We start from the raw sequence: 15,242 nt of genomic DNA on the forward strand, positions 1-15,242 counted from the left end.
ATGCTATGAAGATACTTGTAATTCTTGATCACATTTTTTGTATTTATTCTTGTCTAGACTACCTGCACTCACAAGTAGTTTTCATGCTTACCAATGTTTTGGTTTCCACTTCCTGTATAAAGGGAATTATAACTTAGTGTATGTATTGTTTGTCCCCAGAAGTAAGAAGATAACTGTGTATGTTTGCATTTAGGTCATCCTGTCCATTGAAGAAGGTTACAGACTACCAGCTCCCATGGGCTGTCCGGCATCTCTACACCAGCTGATGCTCCACTGCTGGCAGAAGGAGAGAAATCACAGACCAAAATTTACTGACATTGTCAGCTTCCTTGACAAACTGATCCGCAATCCCAGTGCCCTTCACACCCTGGTAGAGGACATCCTTGTGTAAGACGCATAATGTTGATTTTTTCCCTTGACAATCATGATTTCTTTCAGGCTGCAGACAAGACTAACAGGTAAAGAGGAGAAAGTTTGCCTTGATAACTGTCTTGGTTGTCTACTTTTTAGGATATTTTATGTAAGCCATATTTATCAGCTGAAAAAGCAATTTATTAACATTTTTTAAATGATTTTTTTCCACAAGAAAGCAGTTTCCCCCTTTCTGTTTCTCTATATCTAATCTTTATGAATCCCTTTTTAAATACTTTTCCCTGTGTGGGTCTATAGTATTTATAATTCCTTTCTTGATTTACTGATTTTTCCTTATAAGTAGAATGTGTGTGTGCGTGTGTGTGTGTGTGTGTGTGTGTGTGTGCAGCCTCTTTAATTTTCATGTCCATTCAGTATTCTGTCCCTCTATTTGAAATGGCAAGCAAGACAGGGGCAATTTGTGAATCAGTCAGGAGCAAGGATGCTTCCTGCTGATATGATCACATCCAGCTGTTGTTACTTTCCATTGCTAAAACCAGAAAAAGACAGATGACAAGACAAGAAAATGAAAGAGTTCATCTCCCATTTTATAAAAGTCAGTAGACTTGAGAAGATCTACTCACTTCTCTCTGAAAAGCAATTATAAGAGGGCGAGTAGAAGGGGAAAAAAAAAAAAACACACTACCATCTATGTCTGAACGTACTACATTTAAAACACTATCAAGTTGAAAATACATTTCTGAATTTAGACCAAATTGGACTTAAACATAACCAAAGCACGTTCAAAGCTTACTTTCCTGACTCAGGAGATGGCCAATGGGCTATGCAGATGTTCAGCTTTAGGTCAGAAGTTCAAGTCAATGCCAGTTTGAGTGACAATGAGGCCAAAGGCTCTTCAAGGACTCCTCAAAACAAGCCTCAGTTCACAGCAGAGCGCAGAAGAGTTCACCTCTAAATCATTAATTGGCAGCCTCAGTAAAGTGAAGCCAAGCATGAAATAGCTAGAGATTAAACTATTACTCTAGCCGTCTTCCCTCAAGCAGTCCAGCACAGGAAGCTGGAGTGGTGAGGGTAGGGTGGGGGTGCCACTTTGGATTTTATCATAAAAGCAATGGGCAGCCCTTGAAGGATTTTAAGCAAGAGAACAGCCTGATCACATTTGCATTTCTGAAACATCACTCCAGGGCTGATTTAAACTGAAAGTGTAAAACAAGGAACAAGACTGGAAGCAGGGGCTGTCAAATGTTTGCAGCAAGCCCAACTAGGAAAGGTCAGGGCAAAGAAACAGGAAGAATGTCACCCTCTGGAACACCAAGAGTTAAGAACTGACCTGGAGAAAAGTATGCAAAGGAGACAGAGATAAAACAATCAGACAGGTAATGAGGAAAGTAGGAAGGAGCAGTATCCGTAGAAGCCAGAAAGGGAAACAGTTCCAAGGAGTTTAGTGTCCCAGCCTCCACAAAGCACCAGTAAGATAAAAACAAAGTGTGTCCATTGGATTTAACAACTATGCACTTAGGAATGCACGGGTGGCCTTTGCAAGTGCATTTTCAGTAACGTTGTGTAAGACAGACTCAATGGGGGAGGAATGAACGTGAGGTCAGAGAGACGAACAATACAAAGTACCACGTCCAGTACTGGTTTCTCAGAAAATCCGTCTCTGAAGAGAAAGAGAAGTAGTTGGAGAAAGTGTTTCATGGGCTTTGTTTTTATATGTTTTATTGAAGAGACAAGTATGCTTTAATGTTGGGGAGAAAGCGCTGCTAGGATGTGGATTGAGTCTGAAATGATTTAATCTGGGCATCTTGCGCTACAGGGTGAATGGACTCCACAGCCAGTGCCCGCCAGTGGAACTCTCTGACTGTTCTATGACTGTAGAAGCAGGCAGGTAAGAGCTTTCTTTTTGAAGAAAAGCAGACTGAAAAAAAGAATTCTTCCCTGCTTTTCCAAGATAATAAATGTTCATAATATTTGGAAAATAATGATAAAGAATCTAAGATAAGAAGATACCACAAAGTACAAATGATCCAGAGCTAAAGTCCATATGAGGGCTGGTATCTGAGGGTTAGGCATTGTGGTTTAACAGGGTGTGTGCAGTAAGGCCAGAGAAAGGCAGGCTCCGTGATGGCCCATCACAGGCAGGCCAGGAACTGGGCTTTATAGAAAGTTAGCAGTTTATGGCACCCCACTCCAGTACTCTTGCCTGGAAAATCCCATGGATGGAGAAGCCTGGTGGGCTGCAGTCCATGAGGTCGCTGAGAGTTGGACACACTGAGCGACTTCACTTTCACTTTTCACTGTCATGCATTGGAAAAGGAAATGGCAACCTACTCCCGTATTCTTGCCTGGAGAATCGCAGGGAAGGCGGAGCCTGTTGGGCTGCCGTCTGTGGGGTCGCACAGAGTCGGACACGACTGAAGCGACTTAGCAGCAGCAGCAGCAGTTTTAATTGAGTTCTAAACTCTAATCTTTGGGGATCCAATTGGAAGTCTTTCTGACTGATTTGCTCTCCTTGTTTCTGACAAAGATATATATGCTACAGACTTTGCTCTCAGTGTACTTTTGTTGGGAAACAAAAGGAAGCAGAGTTATACAGGTATCACGCCTGAACCTTTATCAGCATTCTTGTTTTCAAAGCAGCCTGAGTGAGTTACCAGTTTCTACCCCCTCACTCCCAGTGCCATCCACCCACCCTGATCCTAGAGCACTGAGACTGCCTGGGGAAAAGAGATGTGGTAGGTTGAAGGACGGCAGTGTTAGCAACAGGATGCCTGGTTTGTTTTATGCTTACAAAGCCGTGACATTGCCCCTCCACCCCAAAAATTCCAAAGCCTAGTCTCCCTTCGCCAAGTGATGTTGGACTAAGGAGATGCGATAGAGCATAGAATTGCAGTCTGTCCTGCCATGTACCTCTCAAAGGTGAAAGCGTCTAAGAGTATAATCCACAACAGCTCCTATTAAACTCTCCTGTACCTCTTTCTCTACGATCCCCCTCCTTCCAAGTGTCTCTCACATTCCTGCACTGACATAACTCTCTCACCCACTACGTCCCCATGGTTTTTATTCCACTCTAATTGCTTTTTTTCCTCAAGAATTCACCCAAGAAGCTTTTATCTGTTCTCTTGACAGTGTAGTAATAGGGGAAAAAAATTAAGGTGATGAAAAGGGAGGAGGAAGGCTGAAAGCCACAGCTTAATAATTTTATATGAGTGATACTGGAAATTTCATAAACATTAATTTTTCTTTCAAAAGACAGTATACCCAATAGAAAATATCATTGGTCAGAGAAGGCTTTTATTATTTGAAACAGCCATTCCAAATAATGCTGACTTTTTTGTGCCTGACACACCCCCATGGGAGTATTCAGAGCTCTGTGAAATCCCCAGTCTTCTTGCTTTCTCTCCTACTCAAGAAAGTATATGGATATATAGATGAGGCTGCAGTCCATGGGGTCGCTAGGAGTCGGACACGACTGAGCAACTTCACTTTCACTTTTCACTTTTCACTTTCATGCATTGGAGAAGGAAATGGCAACCCACTCCAATGTTCTTGCCTGGAGAATCCCAGGGACAGGAGAGCCTGGTGGGCTGCCGTCTCTGGGGTCGCACAGAGTCGGACACGACTGAAGCGACTTAGCAGTAGCAGCAGCAGCAGTGATATTATAAGTATAGACTTAAATCCAATTGATTGTAAAAAATAATTTGAGAAAGTCCCTTAGTAATATAAGCAGTCATCCTCTGATGAATGAATTTCAAGGTAGCTTCACTTTCATTCACAGTACAATGATACCTTATAACTTCCTTTCAAAGTATCTGTAGCTTTCACATGATCCCCAGCCCCTGGGAGAAAGACCCAGCTTGAGGCCAAGGCTCCATAGAGAATGGCAATAGGAGCAGTGCCTGGCCAGGCCCCTTGAAATACCCCTATTCCCTTTCCCCTGATCCTTAGGATCAATCTTAAAGTTACTCTCAGCCCCAAGCAAGCATATTACCATGGGATCCAGAATTACATCTGGGGCCCAATAGTTCAATAGTACAAAGTGGCTGTCACTCACACCACCCACATTGTCCTACACACTCACTCTCCAACCTCTTCAAGCTCTAGCCCTGTTTCCTCTAGACACCAGAACCTACCAAGCTGGCCAGTGCCATTTTGGACAATGCTGCAGTGCAATAGGAAAATAGCGCTTTCTTCCAGTCCCTGTGCCAGATCACCAGAATGTCACTGATAATTTTACAGATTATGGGCTCCTTGAAAGCATCAGCTATAAGGTAGCATTCAGAATAAGGCAGCATTTGACCAGATGGACCAGTCCATGACAGAGATCATATTTCACCCAAGCCAATGCAGAAAGGAATACTCTCATTACCTGCTGGGCCATAGTTAAGGATTTAATAATATTTAAGTTCTTAGGAACTGGAACCACCACTTGCCTCGGTACATGTAAGTCAACTGTTGAACTTTCAAGCACTTGATTTCTAGTGATGTATGAACGATGAAGGTAGGGAAAAGCTCAAATCAATATTATCTGCTTTAGAGAACTTCAAGTAAACATTATAAGGCTAAATGGTACTACCTCCTTCCATCCGATTAATAAAGCACCTATAATGCTATCTTCTGAGGGCAATAACTTTCAACAATTTGATATAAATGCTTCCATACATTTTTTAAAACATCTTGCTAAGTGCTGCCTAGGCTGTCCATAATTCCCACTTGTTAAATTGTTTATAAACCAAGTAATGGACAACTTATTCTGTTTAATTTTTATAACTAGTACTTATAATGTTGTTTCTCATGACAGAGAAATCACAGGCTGGCCAAAACCAATGCAATTGAGTGATAAGCAAAGCTTTGTGGATGAAAGACAGACTATTAAGTATTAATCAGGAAATGTGAAACTTCTACCCATTAGAAAATCTAAATTCAACTCACATGAACTGTTGACACAATATGATAATAATACTGATGCTAATATCAATACTAATACTGATAGAAATTACTATCATCATTATCAACAGTAATTATTACTGCTGCTTGTTGAGAACCTACTATGAGCCAGTCGTTGTACTAGGCATGTTTATCTGTCATGTCATTTAATCCTGTTTTTATCTCCATCCTTCATGTGAGAAATCAGAGACTCAAAAGAGGCTAAATTTCCCAAGGGTACACAGCAAATTTGGAAAACTCAGCAGTGGCTATAGGACTGGAAAAGGTCAGTTTTCATTCCAGTCCCAAAGAAAGGCAATGCCAAAGAATGTTCAAACCACTGCACAAGTGCATTCATTTCACACACTAGCAAAGTAGTGCTCAAAATTCTACAAGCCAGGCTTCAACAGTACGTGAACCAAGAATTTCCAGATCTTCAAGCTGGATTTAGAAAAGGCAGAGGAACCAGAGATCAAATTACCAGCATCTGTTGGATCATAATAAAAGCAAGAGAATTCCAGAAATTCTCATTTCTAGAATTGAAATGAGAAGTCAGTGCTTCATTGACTACACCAAAGCCTTTGACTGTGTGGATTAAAAAAAACTGTGGAAAATTCTTAAAGAGATGGGAATACCAGACCATCTAACCTGCCTCCTGAGAAACCTGTATGCAGGTCAAGAAACAACAGTTAGAACTGGACATGGAACGACAGACTGGTTCCAAATCGGGAAAGGAGTATGTCAAGGCTGTATATTGTCACCCTGCTTATTTAACCTATATGCAGAGTACATCATGCAAAATGCTGGGCTGGATGAAGCACAAGCTGGAATCAAGCTTGCCAGGAGAAATATCAATAACCTCAGATATGCAGATGACACCACCCTTATGGCAGAAAGCGAAGAGGAACTAAGTGAAAGAGAAGAGTGAAAAAGCTGCCTTAAAACTCAACATTCAAAAAACTAAGATCATGACAAATAGCTGGGGAAACAATGAAAACAGTGACAGACTTTATTTTCCTGGGCTCCAAAATCACTGCACATGGTGACTGCAGGCATGAATTTAAAAGATGCTTGCTCCTTGGAAGAAAAGCTATGACAAACCTAGACAGCGTATTGAAAAGCAGAGCAGAGACATTACTTTGCCAACAAAGGTCCATATAGTCAGAGCTATGGTTTTTCCAGTAGTCATAAATGGATGCAAGAGTTGGACCATAAAGAAGGCTGAGTGCCAAAGAATTGATGCTTTTGAACTGTGATGTGGGAGAGGGCTCTTGAGAGTCTCTCAGACTGCCAGGAGATTAAACCAGTCAATCTGAAAGGAAATCAACCCTGAATATTCACTGGAAGGACTGATGCTGAAGCTGAAGCTCCAGTGGTTTGGCCACCTGATGCAAAGAGCTGACTCATTGGAAAAGACCCTGATGCTGGGAAAGACTGAAGGCAGGAGGAGAAGGGGATGACAGAGGATGAGTGGTTGGATGGCATCATGGACCCATTGGAGATGAGTTTGAGCAAGCTCCAGGAGTTGGTGATAGACAGGAAAGCCTGGCATGCTGCAGTCCATGGAGTTGCAAAGAGTCAAACACAACTGAGTGACTGAACAACAACAACACACAGCAGGTAATTATTGAGTCAGGAATTTGAGTGAGAGCTACCAACTGCAAAGCCTGTTTTTTCCACTACAGAGTATACAGTCATCCTAAATTGTAAGATTATTTCCAGTACTTCAGTTTCAGAAATATGCTTATTGGAAAACAGATACATTTTTGCATCTCCAGATAAATTTTATCTGGACTTCTCAGACTTCATAGGTGAAGTGTATAAAAGTTCCAAAAAGAATTTGTAGCAGTGCACAACCCGTTATTTTATGTTCTGCTAAGAAAATACAAGGATATAGAACATAAATATGCCCTCATTCATGGAAATAAGAAGGAAGCATATTGTCTATATATTCCTTCAACATCCTCTTGCAGTGCTCAGCCACTTGAAGAACATTACTTGAAAAAAGAAAATAGTAACTACAACAAAATACAGAAATGACGAAAATGTAGCAGCAACATAGTTCCAGAATTACATCCTCAGGCATTTTTGTAGATTGAATTTTTCCAGTGTTGGCAAATATCTGCTCTGCTTCTTTTCCTTGTTATGGCAAACATTACTTTCTCACAGAGCCCAGATGCTGCCTCTGTATCCTTTTTAAGACCACATTTTGATTACCACTGGCAATGAATTGTTGTTGACATATGAAATGAAATCTATTTCTGTCCCTCTGTGTGTACTTAGTTGTTCAGTCAAGTCTAACTCTTTGCGACCCCATGGAATGTAGCCTGCCAGGCTCCTCTGTCCATGGGATTTTCCAGGCGAGAATACTGGAGTGGGTGGCCATTTCCTTCGCCAAAGGATCTTCCCAACCCAGGAATCAAACCCGAGTTTCCTGTGTCTCCTGCATTGCACACCAATTCTTTACTCACTGAGCCATCGGGGAATTATTTACATATAAAAAATGGACTTTCCTTGAGGTCTAGTGATGTTACTCAGAGTGTAGTGACCATATGCTAAGAACTCTATTCAGAATGTGGGAAATATTTAAACAATATTATTTCTACCCTGTATCTATCCTTTCTAATATTCAAACATATCTCTAATTTTAAACTGAACAACATAATTTTCAAATTTGCTTTGAATTTCATTCCTTCATACTTTTTACCAGTTATTAGCCTTATTATGAGAATTAAATAATGTCAATAAAAAAACCTGATGACTTACTGAAAATAAAAGGCTGACAAAAAAAATCATGTTCCCAATTTAGCACTGTGGAGAGTCAGATTATTTGGAACAAAGAGATATTGCTCACAAGCATGCAATAGTCACAAGATTTATGGTATGGTTCTATGCACTTAGGATTTTTATAACATCTTGTGCAAAATCACACTCTAAAATTTTTAAAGAATATCAGAAGTTTTCATTAATTGAACTTGTTTTCAAGTTGACAGGCCTAATTATAGGGAGGGCAGTGTTTTCCTTTTTTATCTAATTAGATAAATTCTTCCTTCAAAAGATAGGTAGATAGTGTGTGTAGTAGATTGCTTTATGTGGTGGTGGTTTAGTCTCTAAGTTGTGTCTGACTCTTGCGACCCATGGACAGTAGCCTGCCTCTGTCCATAAGATTCTCCAGGCAAGAATACTGGAGTCATTGCCATTTCCTTCTCCAGGGGACGTTCCCAACCCTGGAATCTAATCCGAGTCTCCTGCATTGCAGGCAGATTCTTTACCAACTGAGTATGAGGGAAGCCAGATTGTTTTATGGATTCACTAAATAATGTGAAGTGTAGTCCCTTGGTCATGAGATGAAAAACTCATGTAAAAATAGTGATACTGAATAAAGTAAATGTTGTTGTGATCCTAGGTCCCCTAACCCTTTGCTGTCTCACTCGCCTTTAATTTCCTATCCTTCACTCTACTGAAATCTATTGTTGTTTAGTTGATAAGTTGTGTCCGACTCTTTGCAACCCCATGGAATGCAGCATGCCAGGCTTCCCTGTCCTTCACTGTCTCCCAGAGTTTTCTCAAACCCATGTCCATTGAGTCAATGATGCCATCCAACCATCTCATCCTCTGTCATCCCCTTCTCCTCCTGCCTTCAATCTTTCCCAGCATAAGAGACTTTTCCAGTGAGTTGGCTCTTCACATCAAGAAGCCAATGTATTGGAGCTTCAGCTTCAGCATCAGTCTTTCCAGTGAATATTCAGGGTTGAAACCTATAAAGACAGACATAAACAAACATTTTTGTGATACAAGGAGTAATCTAAATAAACAGCATATTCATTAATAGGATGACCATTTTAGCAATAGATTCTTACTATTCCATTTAATGAGTTAAATGAAAATAGATTCTTCATCATACATCACATTAGGTCATGGACCAAACCTTTCTGCAGAGGATATTCAAATCTTAATCATCACTTATTTAATGAATTCTTTTAGTACTTTCAGCATTATGCTAAGGCTTACAGAAAATAGAAAGAGATATGAGATATGATTCCTGCCCTCAGGGAGTTTTAATTGACTCTTAAAATTCTTCCATCTTATGGGGCTTTTCCCAAGGAAATAATTCAACTGAAGCATAAAGATACATGCTTTATAATTACATAATCACCTCTAATAAATTTAATAAGATTGATAGCAATTTAAGAGTCTAACTCAGGGAATTAACAAATTATTAACCATCGAAACATAGAATATTATATACTCACTTGAAAATGAGCTATGAAGACCACTGAAACATGGAAAATATTCATCAACATATGAAATACAGCAATACAAATAGAATGGACACTATCTGTAGACCTCTGCTAATATATAAAGGTAAAAACTAGAAAGGAAGAAGTTTTGTTAGAGTGGTAAAGGGAGAAAAGCCTTTAAGAACGTGGTAGTTTCATATTAAAATAAGATCCTGCCGTGGAATAGTGTTTCTCAAAGTATAACTTTCCTTGAACCATGGATTTATTACTTTTATATTTACATGATGAATGTAAAATATGGAAAAGGTTTGAGGAGAAAAACCTCCCTGCTTTTTAATGGTAGTTTGATACCTACTGATAACCTAAGAACTTTCTAAATTAAAATACCAGTACTATTACAAACTCAAAGGGCTTTTTAGAGTAAAAACTTTTCAGCTCTATCAGTGCTATTAATTTTTACATATTTAGATGTACTGAGAATATGTTTATTGTACCTTAAACTATACCATTACCTCTTCCAGCTATACACCAGTCCTTTCTCTGATCTAAATTGACCATAATTTATACCTGGTAGAATTTCCTCTAATTCTGCTCCCTCCTCATTTTTCTGAAGAAAGTAGTAGACCTTTGACCTTCTGTTCTACAATATGTAGTTTTTTTATGTAGCTGCAGGTTTTGCTGTAAAGACATTTCTCAGGTGGACAGCTCCCACTAATCACCAAATAGCAGAAATTTCTACATGCTCAGCAAATAGCAGACTGAATTTATCATTGTACATGGTTGATAAGAAAGGGCATTTATTGTTTATTAGGTAATATTCCAGAGAATTCATGTGAGGGTGATGGTACCCAGCCCTCAAAGCCAGAAAATAACAGCATTTTTTCAACGTCATTATAAGATAAGGTGAAAGAAAAGTTATTGCACAGTGGCTGTGAACAATGCGGGGACCTTGACCTTACTAAATCAACTGCCAATGCAGTTGTATAAAGGCCAAAGAGTAACTGGGTTACTAAAGATGTGTGGAGGGAACAGGAATTACAGTATTTAAACAGTCTAAGAGCGAACAGTGGCTGCTTTTCAACAGACAAATTGGCCATTTAAGTCATTTAGTGTACAGAATGTCCTTCTATGACCTTTCTATATTTTATGTCCTTTAAGGACATAAAATTAGCAAATAATATTTCCACTCACCAATTATATGAATTGTGAAAACTCGAGTTCTCTCGGGAGAGAGAAGTGGAAATCATCTGACTATGTCTGTGCATCAAGAATGGTACATAGGAGTATGAATGGAAACACCTGAACACATGCTTTTAATTTTGTTCAGTTTCAACAGATTTCTAAGATGAGTAATTAAAAGACATGAGAGCCACAGTGTTTTAAAATAGAAGATTCAAAAAATAAAAAAATTAAAAAAAAATAAAATAGAACATTCAGATTTCTAATGTACGTGTTTTTATTTATGACAATTAGCAATAGGTGTACCCTGGTTATTTTTATATTAAACTTGGTCAGTGAACTTACTACAGCACTATTCTCTGAAATATGTTCCATAGGAAACTGATTAGAAAATATAGGAAAATAGTGCAAAAGCTATTCTGAATCCTCTTCTGGATCCATACTGCACATTAGGATACTAAAAACAAAGAAATGCCACAATTTAAAACCCTGTTTAACTCTATTTGTCATGGATACCTTTATTCTTATTTATATGTAAACTTTTATTTGATAATTCTTATTAATATAAACACCTCTAGTAAACTAAGAAATATAGCGACAGTTAAAGTGCCTGTTGGTAGATGCCATGATATCTTTCAACTTTTGAACATAACTAACTTTGTCTTGAATCATTCTGATATTGATTAGAATGTAACAGTCCATAATCAAATAGCATTGCCATTTTTAGTACAGGAAAATAAAATGTGACTTAACAGCCTCCAAAATAGGAAATATGGTAACAGAATTAAGTACTGGTAACAAGGAGTCACTATGAAGTGTCACCAGACTCCAAATGGACAATAACACTGGACAATCAAAATCACAAGTGCATTTAGTTTATGCAGATTTTAGTTACGTAGAAAGAGCAATAATCCCTGAAATTCCCTGTCATCCTTCTTCACCCCATGCCCAATCTTCAGCTAGAATCCAGTTCAGAAATATAGAAGTCAATATAAAATCAAAGAACAATCAGAAGTGAATTTTAGGTCTTTAGTAGGAACTTTGTCCTAAATAATTCCAAGGGGCAACTTTCAGGGTCTTCAGGAGTCATACCGTGTACAAGCTGTTTGACAATGTATTACATCTCTGGCTTTTGTGCTCCTTAAAGATCCAGGTTCTGGTGATTTAAGGGTCATTTAGCGTCTGCCTGCAATGCGGGAGACCCGGGTTCGATCCCTGGGTTGGGAAGATCTCCTGGAGAAGGAAATGGCAACCCACTCCAGTACTCTTGCCTGGAGAATCCCACGGATGGAGGAGCCTGGTAGGCTACAGTCCACGGGGTCGCAAAGAGTCGGACACGACTGAGCGAGTGCTTTGCCTTTTTGCCTTTTTAAAGGATTTAAAGGGTAATTTTGGTTGTTCAAGAGTTTCCATTTTCACCTTATATATTGACCTTAGAATTTAATTCCAACTCTCAGTTTTTTAATTAATTTATTTTTAATTGAAAGATAATTACTTAACAGAATTTTGTTGTTTTCTGTCAAACCTCAGCACAAATCAATTTTAGGCTTATATAACTTGCATATGCCATTTTGCTTTAGTGGAGGAATTCTTATTCATATGGTTTTATCATATGTGCTCCTGTGTTATTAGTTTGTATTTTAAGATGAAATAGTTCAAATATGAATAATATTTGAAAACTATTATAATAAAATATTCACAATATAAATATTTTTAAATGGCTCTAGTTAAGTCTCTGTGGATTCTGTTATCCTTTAAACTTTATAAAAAATTAAAAGCAAAGTAAATGAGAATTGGATTATCCTTCAATATTCAATATAAAAATAATTCAGTAATTTACTTGTGGTGGGAAATTTTTTATTACTTAGAAAATACTGATTGACTCAAACACCAAACATAAAAAAATGTTACTGCTTTATCATTTGATATAAACTCTAGACCTAATAATTTTCAAAATAATATACTTATTATCCTAAAGGGATGTTAAAGCACATTTATTGTTATTATTATAAAAGCATTCATATCAGTTATTTTTAACACCATACAAGATGTTTTTAATATTATTTTTCAGGTATTTCAGTAAGGTGAACAATATAGTTTATTATTAGAATGTCTTAAATATACAATTCTGAGTTTTTTTTACTATAATTTCTAAGGTTATTTCTGCTTTTATTCTCTCTATCTCACTTTAGCTTGTATAAAACTACTTTTGTGTATATAGACATATGTATCTATATATACACACATTCACTAGCCTTTTCAAAATAACACTTTGATATTATTTTTATATTAAAACTTCAAAAATATCCCCAACTGAAATACCCTTTGCATCAGATCTTAAGAACAGAAATACAGATTTCCATGCATGTGAACTAAGTCACTTGAGTCATGTCCGACTCTTTGGACCCTATGAACTGTAGCCCACCAGGTTCCTCTGTCCGTGGGATTCTCCAGGCAAGAATACTGAAGTGGGTTGCCATGCTCTTTTGCAAGGGATCTTCCCAACTCAGGGATTGAACCTTAGTCTCTTAAGACTCCTGCATTGGCAGACGGGTTCTTTACCACTAGTGCCACCTGGGAAGCCCCACAAATTTCCATATCATTTACTATAAGACCCATCAGTGGCAGATTCTTTTTTCTTGCTAACCCCAAATTTCATTGATTTTCTTTAGTTTTGTGTTTTATTAACGTCTGTGCTTTTGGCTGTATTACCCTGTGCTTGGATATATGTAAATCTTATTCATGAAATTGAGCTCTGTGACAACAGAAATTACTTTTTAATAAATAATAAATTCTTGTTGAATGTTTGAGAATAAATGAGGCCTTAACCTATAAATGCACCATTAAAAAGAGAAGGGGCTCTCATAGTAAACGTGAAAAAGGCAATAGGGCATGAAATCAATGGAAGGTCAGAAAGTGTATAAGTGAATAGCCTGTGGCTAGTTAGCTTTTGCGGGGCTTTTCTTCAAATTTGAAAGCACAATTTCATACAAGAGAAAAAAGTAAAGAGATTTTAGCAAGATACAAGTTTTCTAAAGACACCTCAAGTATAAAAGGTAGTAGTGGCAAAAAGTAGGAAAAGACAAAAGAAACTGACAAGCGAAACTGACCAGATAAAAGTGGCTGATTTTAATATAATGGAACATTTTTAAATCTAGTTCTATGGAGGATGAAACATTTGAAGTAAGAATATTGTAAAAATTAAAAATAAAGTTGGGTATTTTTTGCTTTAGCTGGTTTTTAAATGGTCTCCATGCTTGTTTGTTTTTTTCCTTATAGAATGCCAGACTCCCCTGGTGAAGTTCCCGAATATCCTTTGTTCGTGACAGTCGGTGACTGGCTGGATTCTATAAAGATGGGGCAATATAAGAATAACTTCATGGCAGCGGGGTTTACAACTTTTGACCTGATTTCAAGAATGAGCATTGAGTAAGTGGGGCTGGGTTTGTTACTATATTCAGCTGTCCACTTCAGTTCAGTTCAGTTCAGTCACTCAGTCATGTCTGACTCTTTGCGACCCCATGAATCGCAGCACGCCAGGTCTCCCTGTCCATCACCAGCTCCTGGAGTTCACCCAAACCCATGTCCATCGAGTTGGTGATGCCATCCAGCCATCTCATCCTCTGTTGTTCCCTTCTCTTCCTGCCCCCAATCCCTCCCAGCATCAGGGTCTTTTCTAATGAGTCAACTCTTTGCATGAGGAGGCCAAAGTATTGGAGTTTCAGCCTCAGCATCAGTCCTTCCAGTGAACACCCAGGACTGGTCTCCTTTAGGATGGACTGGTTGGATCTCCTTGCAGTCCAAGGGACTCTCAAGAGTCTTCTCCAACACCACAGTTCAAAAGCATCAGTTCTTCGGTGCTCAGCTTTCTTCACAGTCCAACTCTCACATCCATACATGACCACTGGAAAAACCATAGCCCTGACTAGACGGACCTTTATTGTCCACTTAGGAGATTGTAAATTCAAATACTATTTCTATATCAAGAATACCATAGTTAAACTACCTTTCCTGACACTAGTATGGCATTTCCACATTTTTCCTCACCATTTCTGATAATCATTCTAGTTAAAGTTGGGCCTTACACTTTTAACTATATTCCTTTGAAAGAATATATTTAATTCAAATAATTATTTAAAGATTTTAAATGCTGTCTAAAATGCATATTACCCTTGTTCACATCATAGACTTTGCATCAATATAGTTTTACCTCAGCAAATTATTTACGATTCATATACACTAAATCGATTACTATTACTTTCATCAAATATTAGAATTGTAATAATATAATACTATGTTTTCTCAGAGTTTTGTCTCTATATTACAATGGTCTGGCATTTTTCCACTTTCTCAAAGACTATCATTTCCTGAGTGCAGTGAAAATACTCAACATATGTTTAAAAGACAGATAACTAAGACTAGTAGGTTGACCATGTGAAATTGCTAGTAATAGTAATAGCAGTTTCATACTATTCAACATAATACAATGGCATTTTTTCAGATTATTGAAAGACCAAGACCATG

General features: G+C 38.1%; 1 protein-coding gene across 11 annotated transcripts in view; it reads left to right on the forward strand.

Moving 5' to 3' along the window:
* The window catches only part of EPHA6 (EPH receptor A6), a 1,033,311-nt gene that overhangs the window by 1,004,043 nt on the left and 14,026 nt on the right, over positions 1 to 15,242 (forward strand). For all 11 annotated transcript variants that reach the window (XM_010800991.4, XM_024994001.2, XM_010800997.4 and 8 more), the window contains 3 exons: positions 194 to 387; positions 2,189 to 2,260; positions 13,998 to 14,147. In XM_010800991.4, coding sequence (XP_010799293.2) covers positions 194 to 387; positions 2,189 to 2,260; positions 13,998 to 14,147 — 416 coding nt within the window. The remainder of the gene's footprint in view (positions 1 to 193; positions 388 to 2,188; positions 2,261 to 13,997; positions 14,148 to 15,242) is intronic.

Source organism: Bos taurus, chromosome 1, assembly GCF_002263795.3.
Source record: "Bos taurus isolate L1 Dominette 01449 registration number 42190680 breed Hereford chromosome 1, ARS-UCD2.0, whole genome shotgun sequence".
Lineage (NCBI taxonomy): Eukaryota > Metazoa > Chordata > Mammalia > Artiodactyla > Bovidae > Bos > Bos taurus.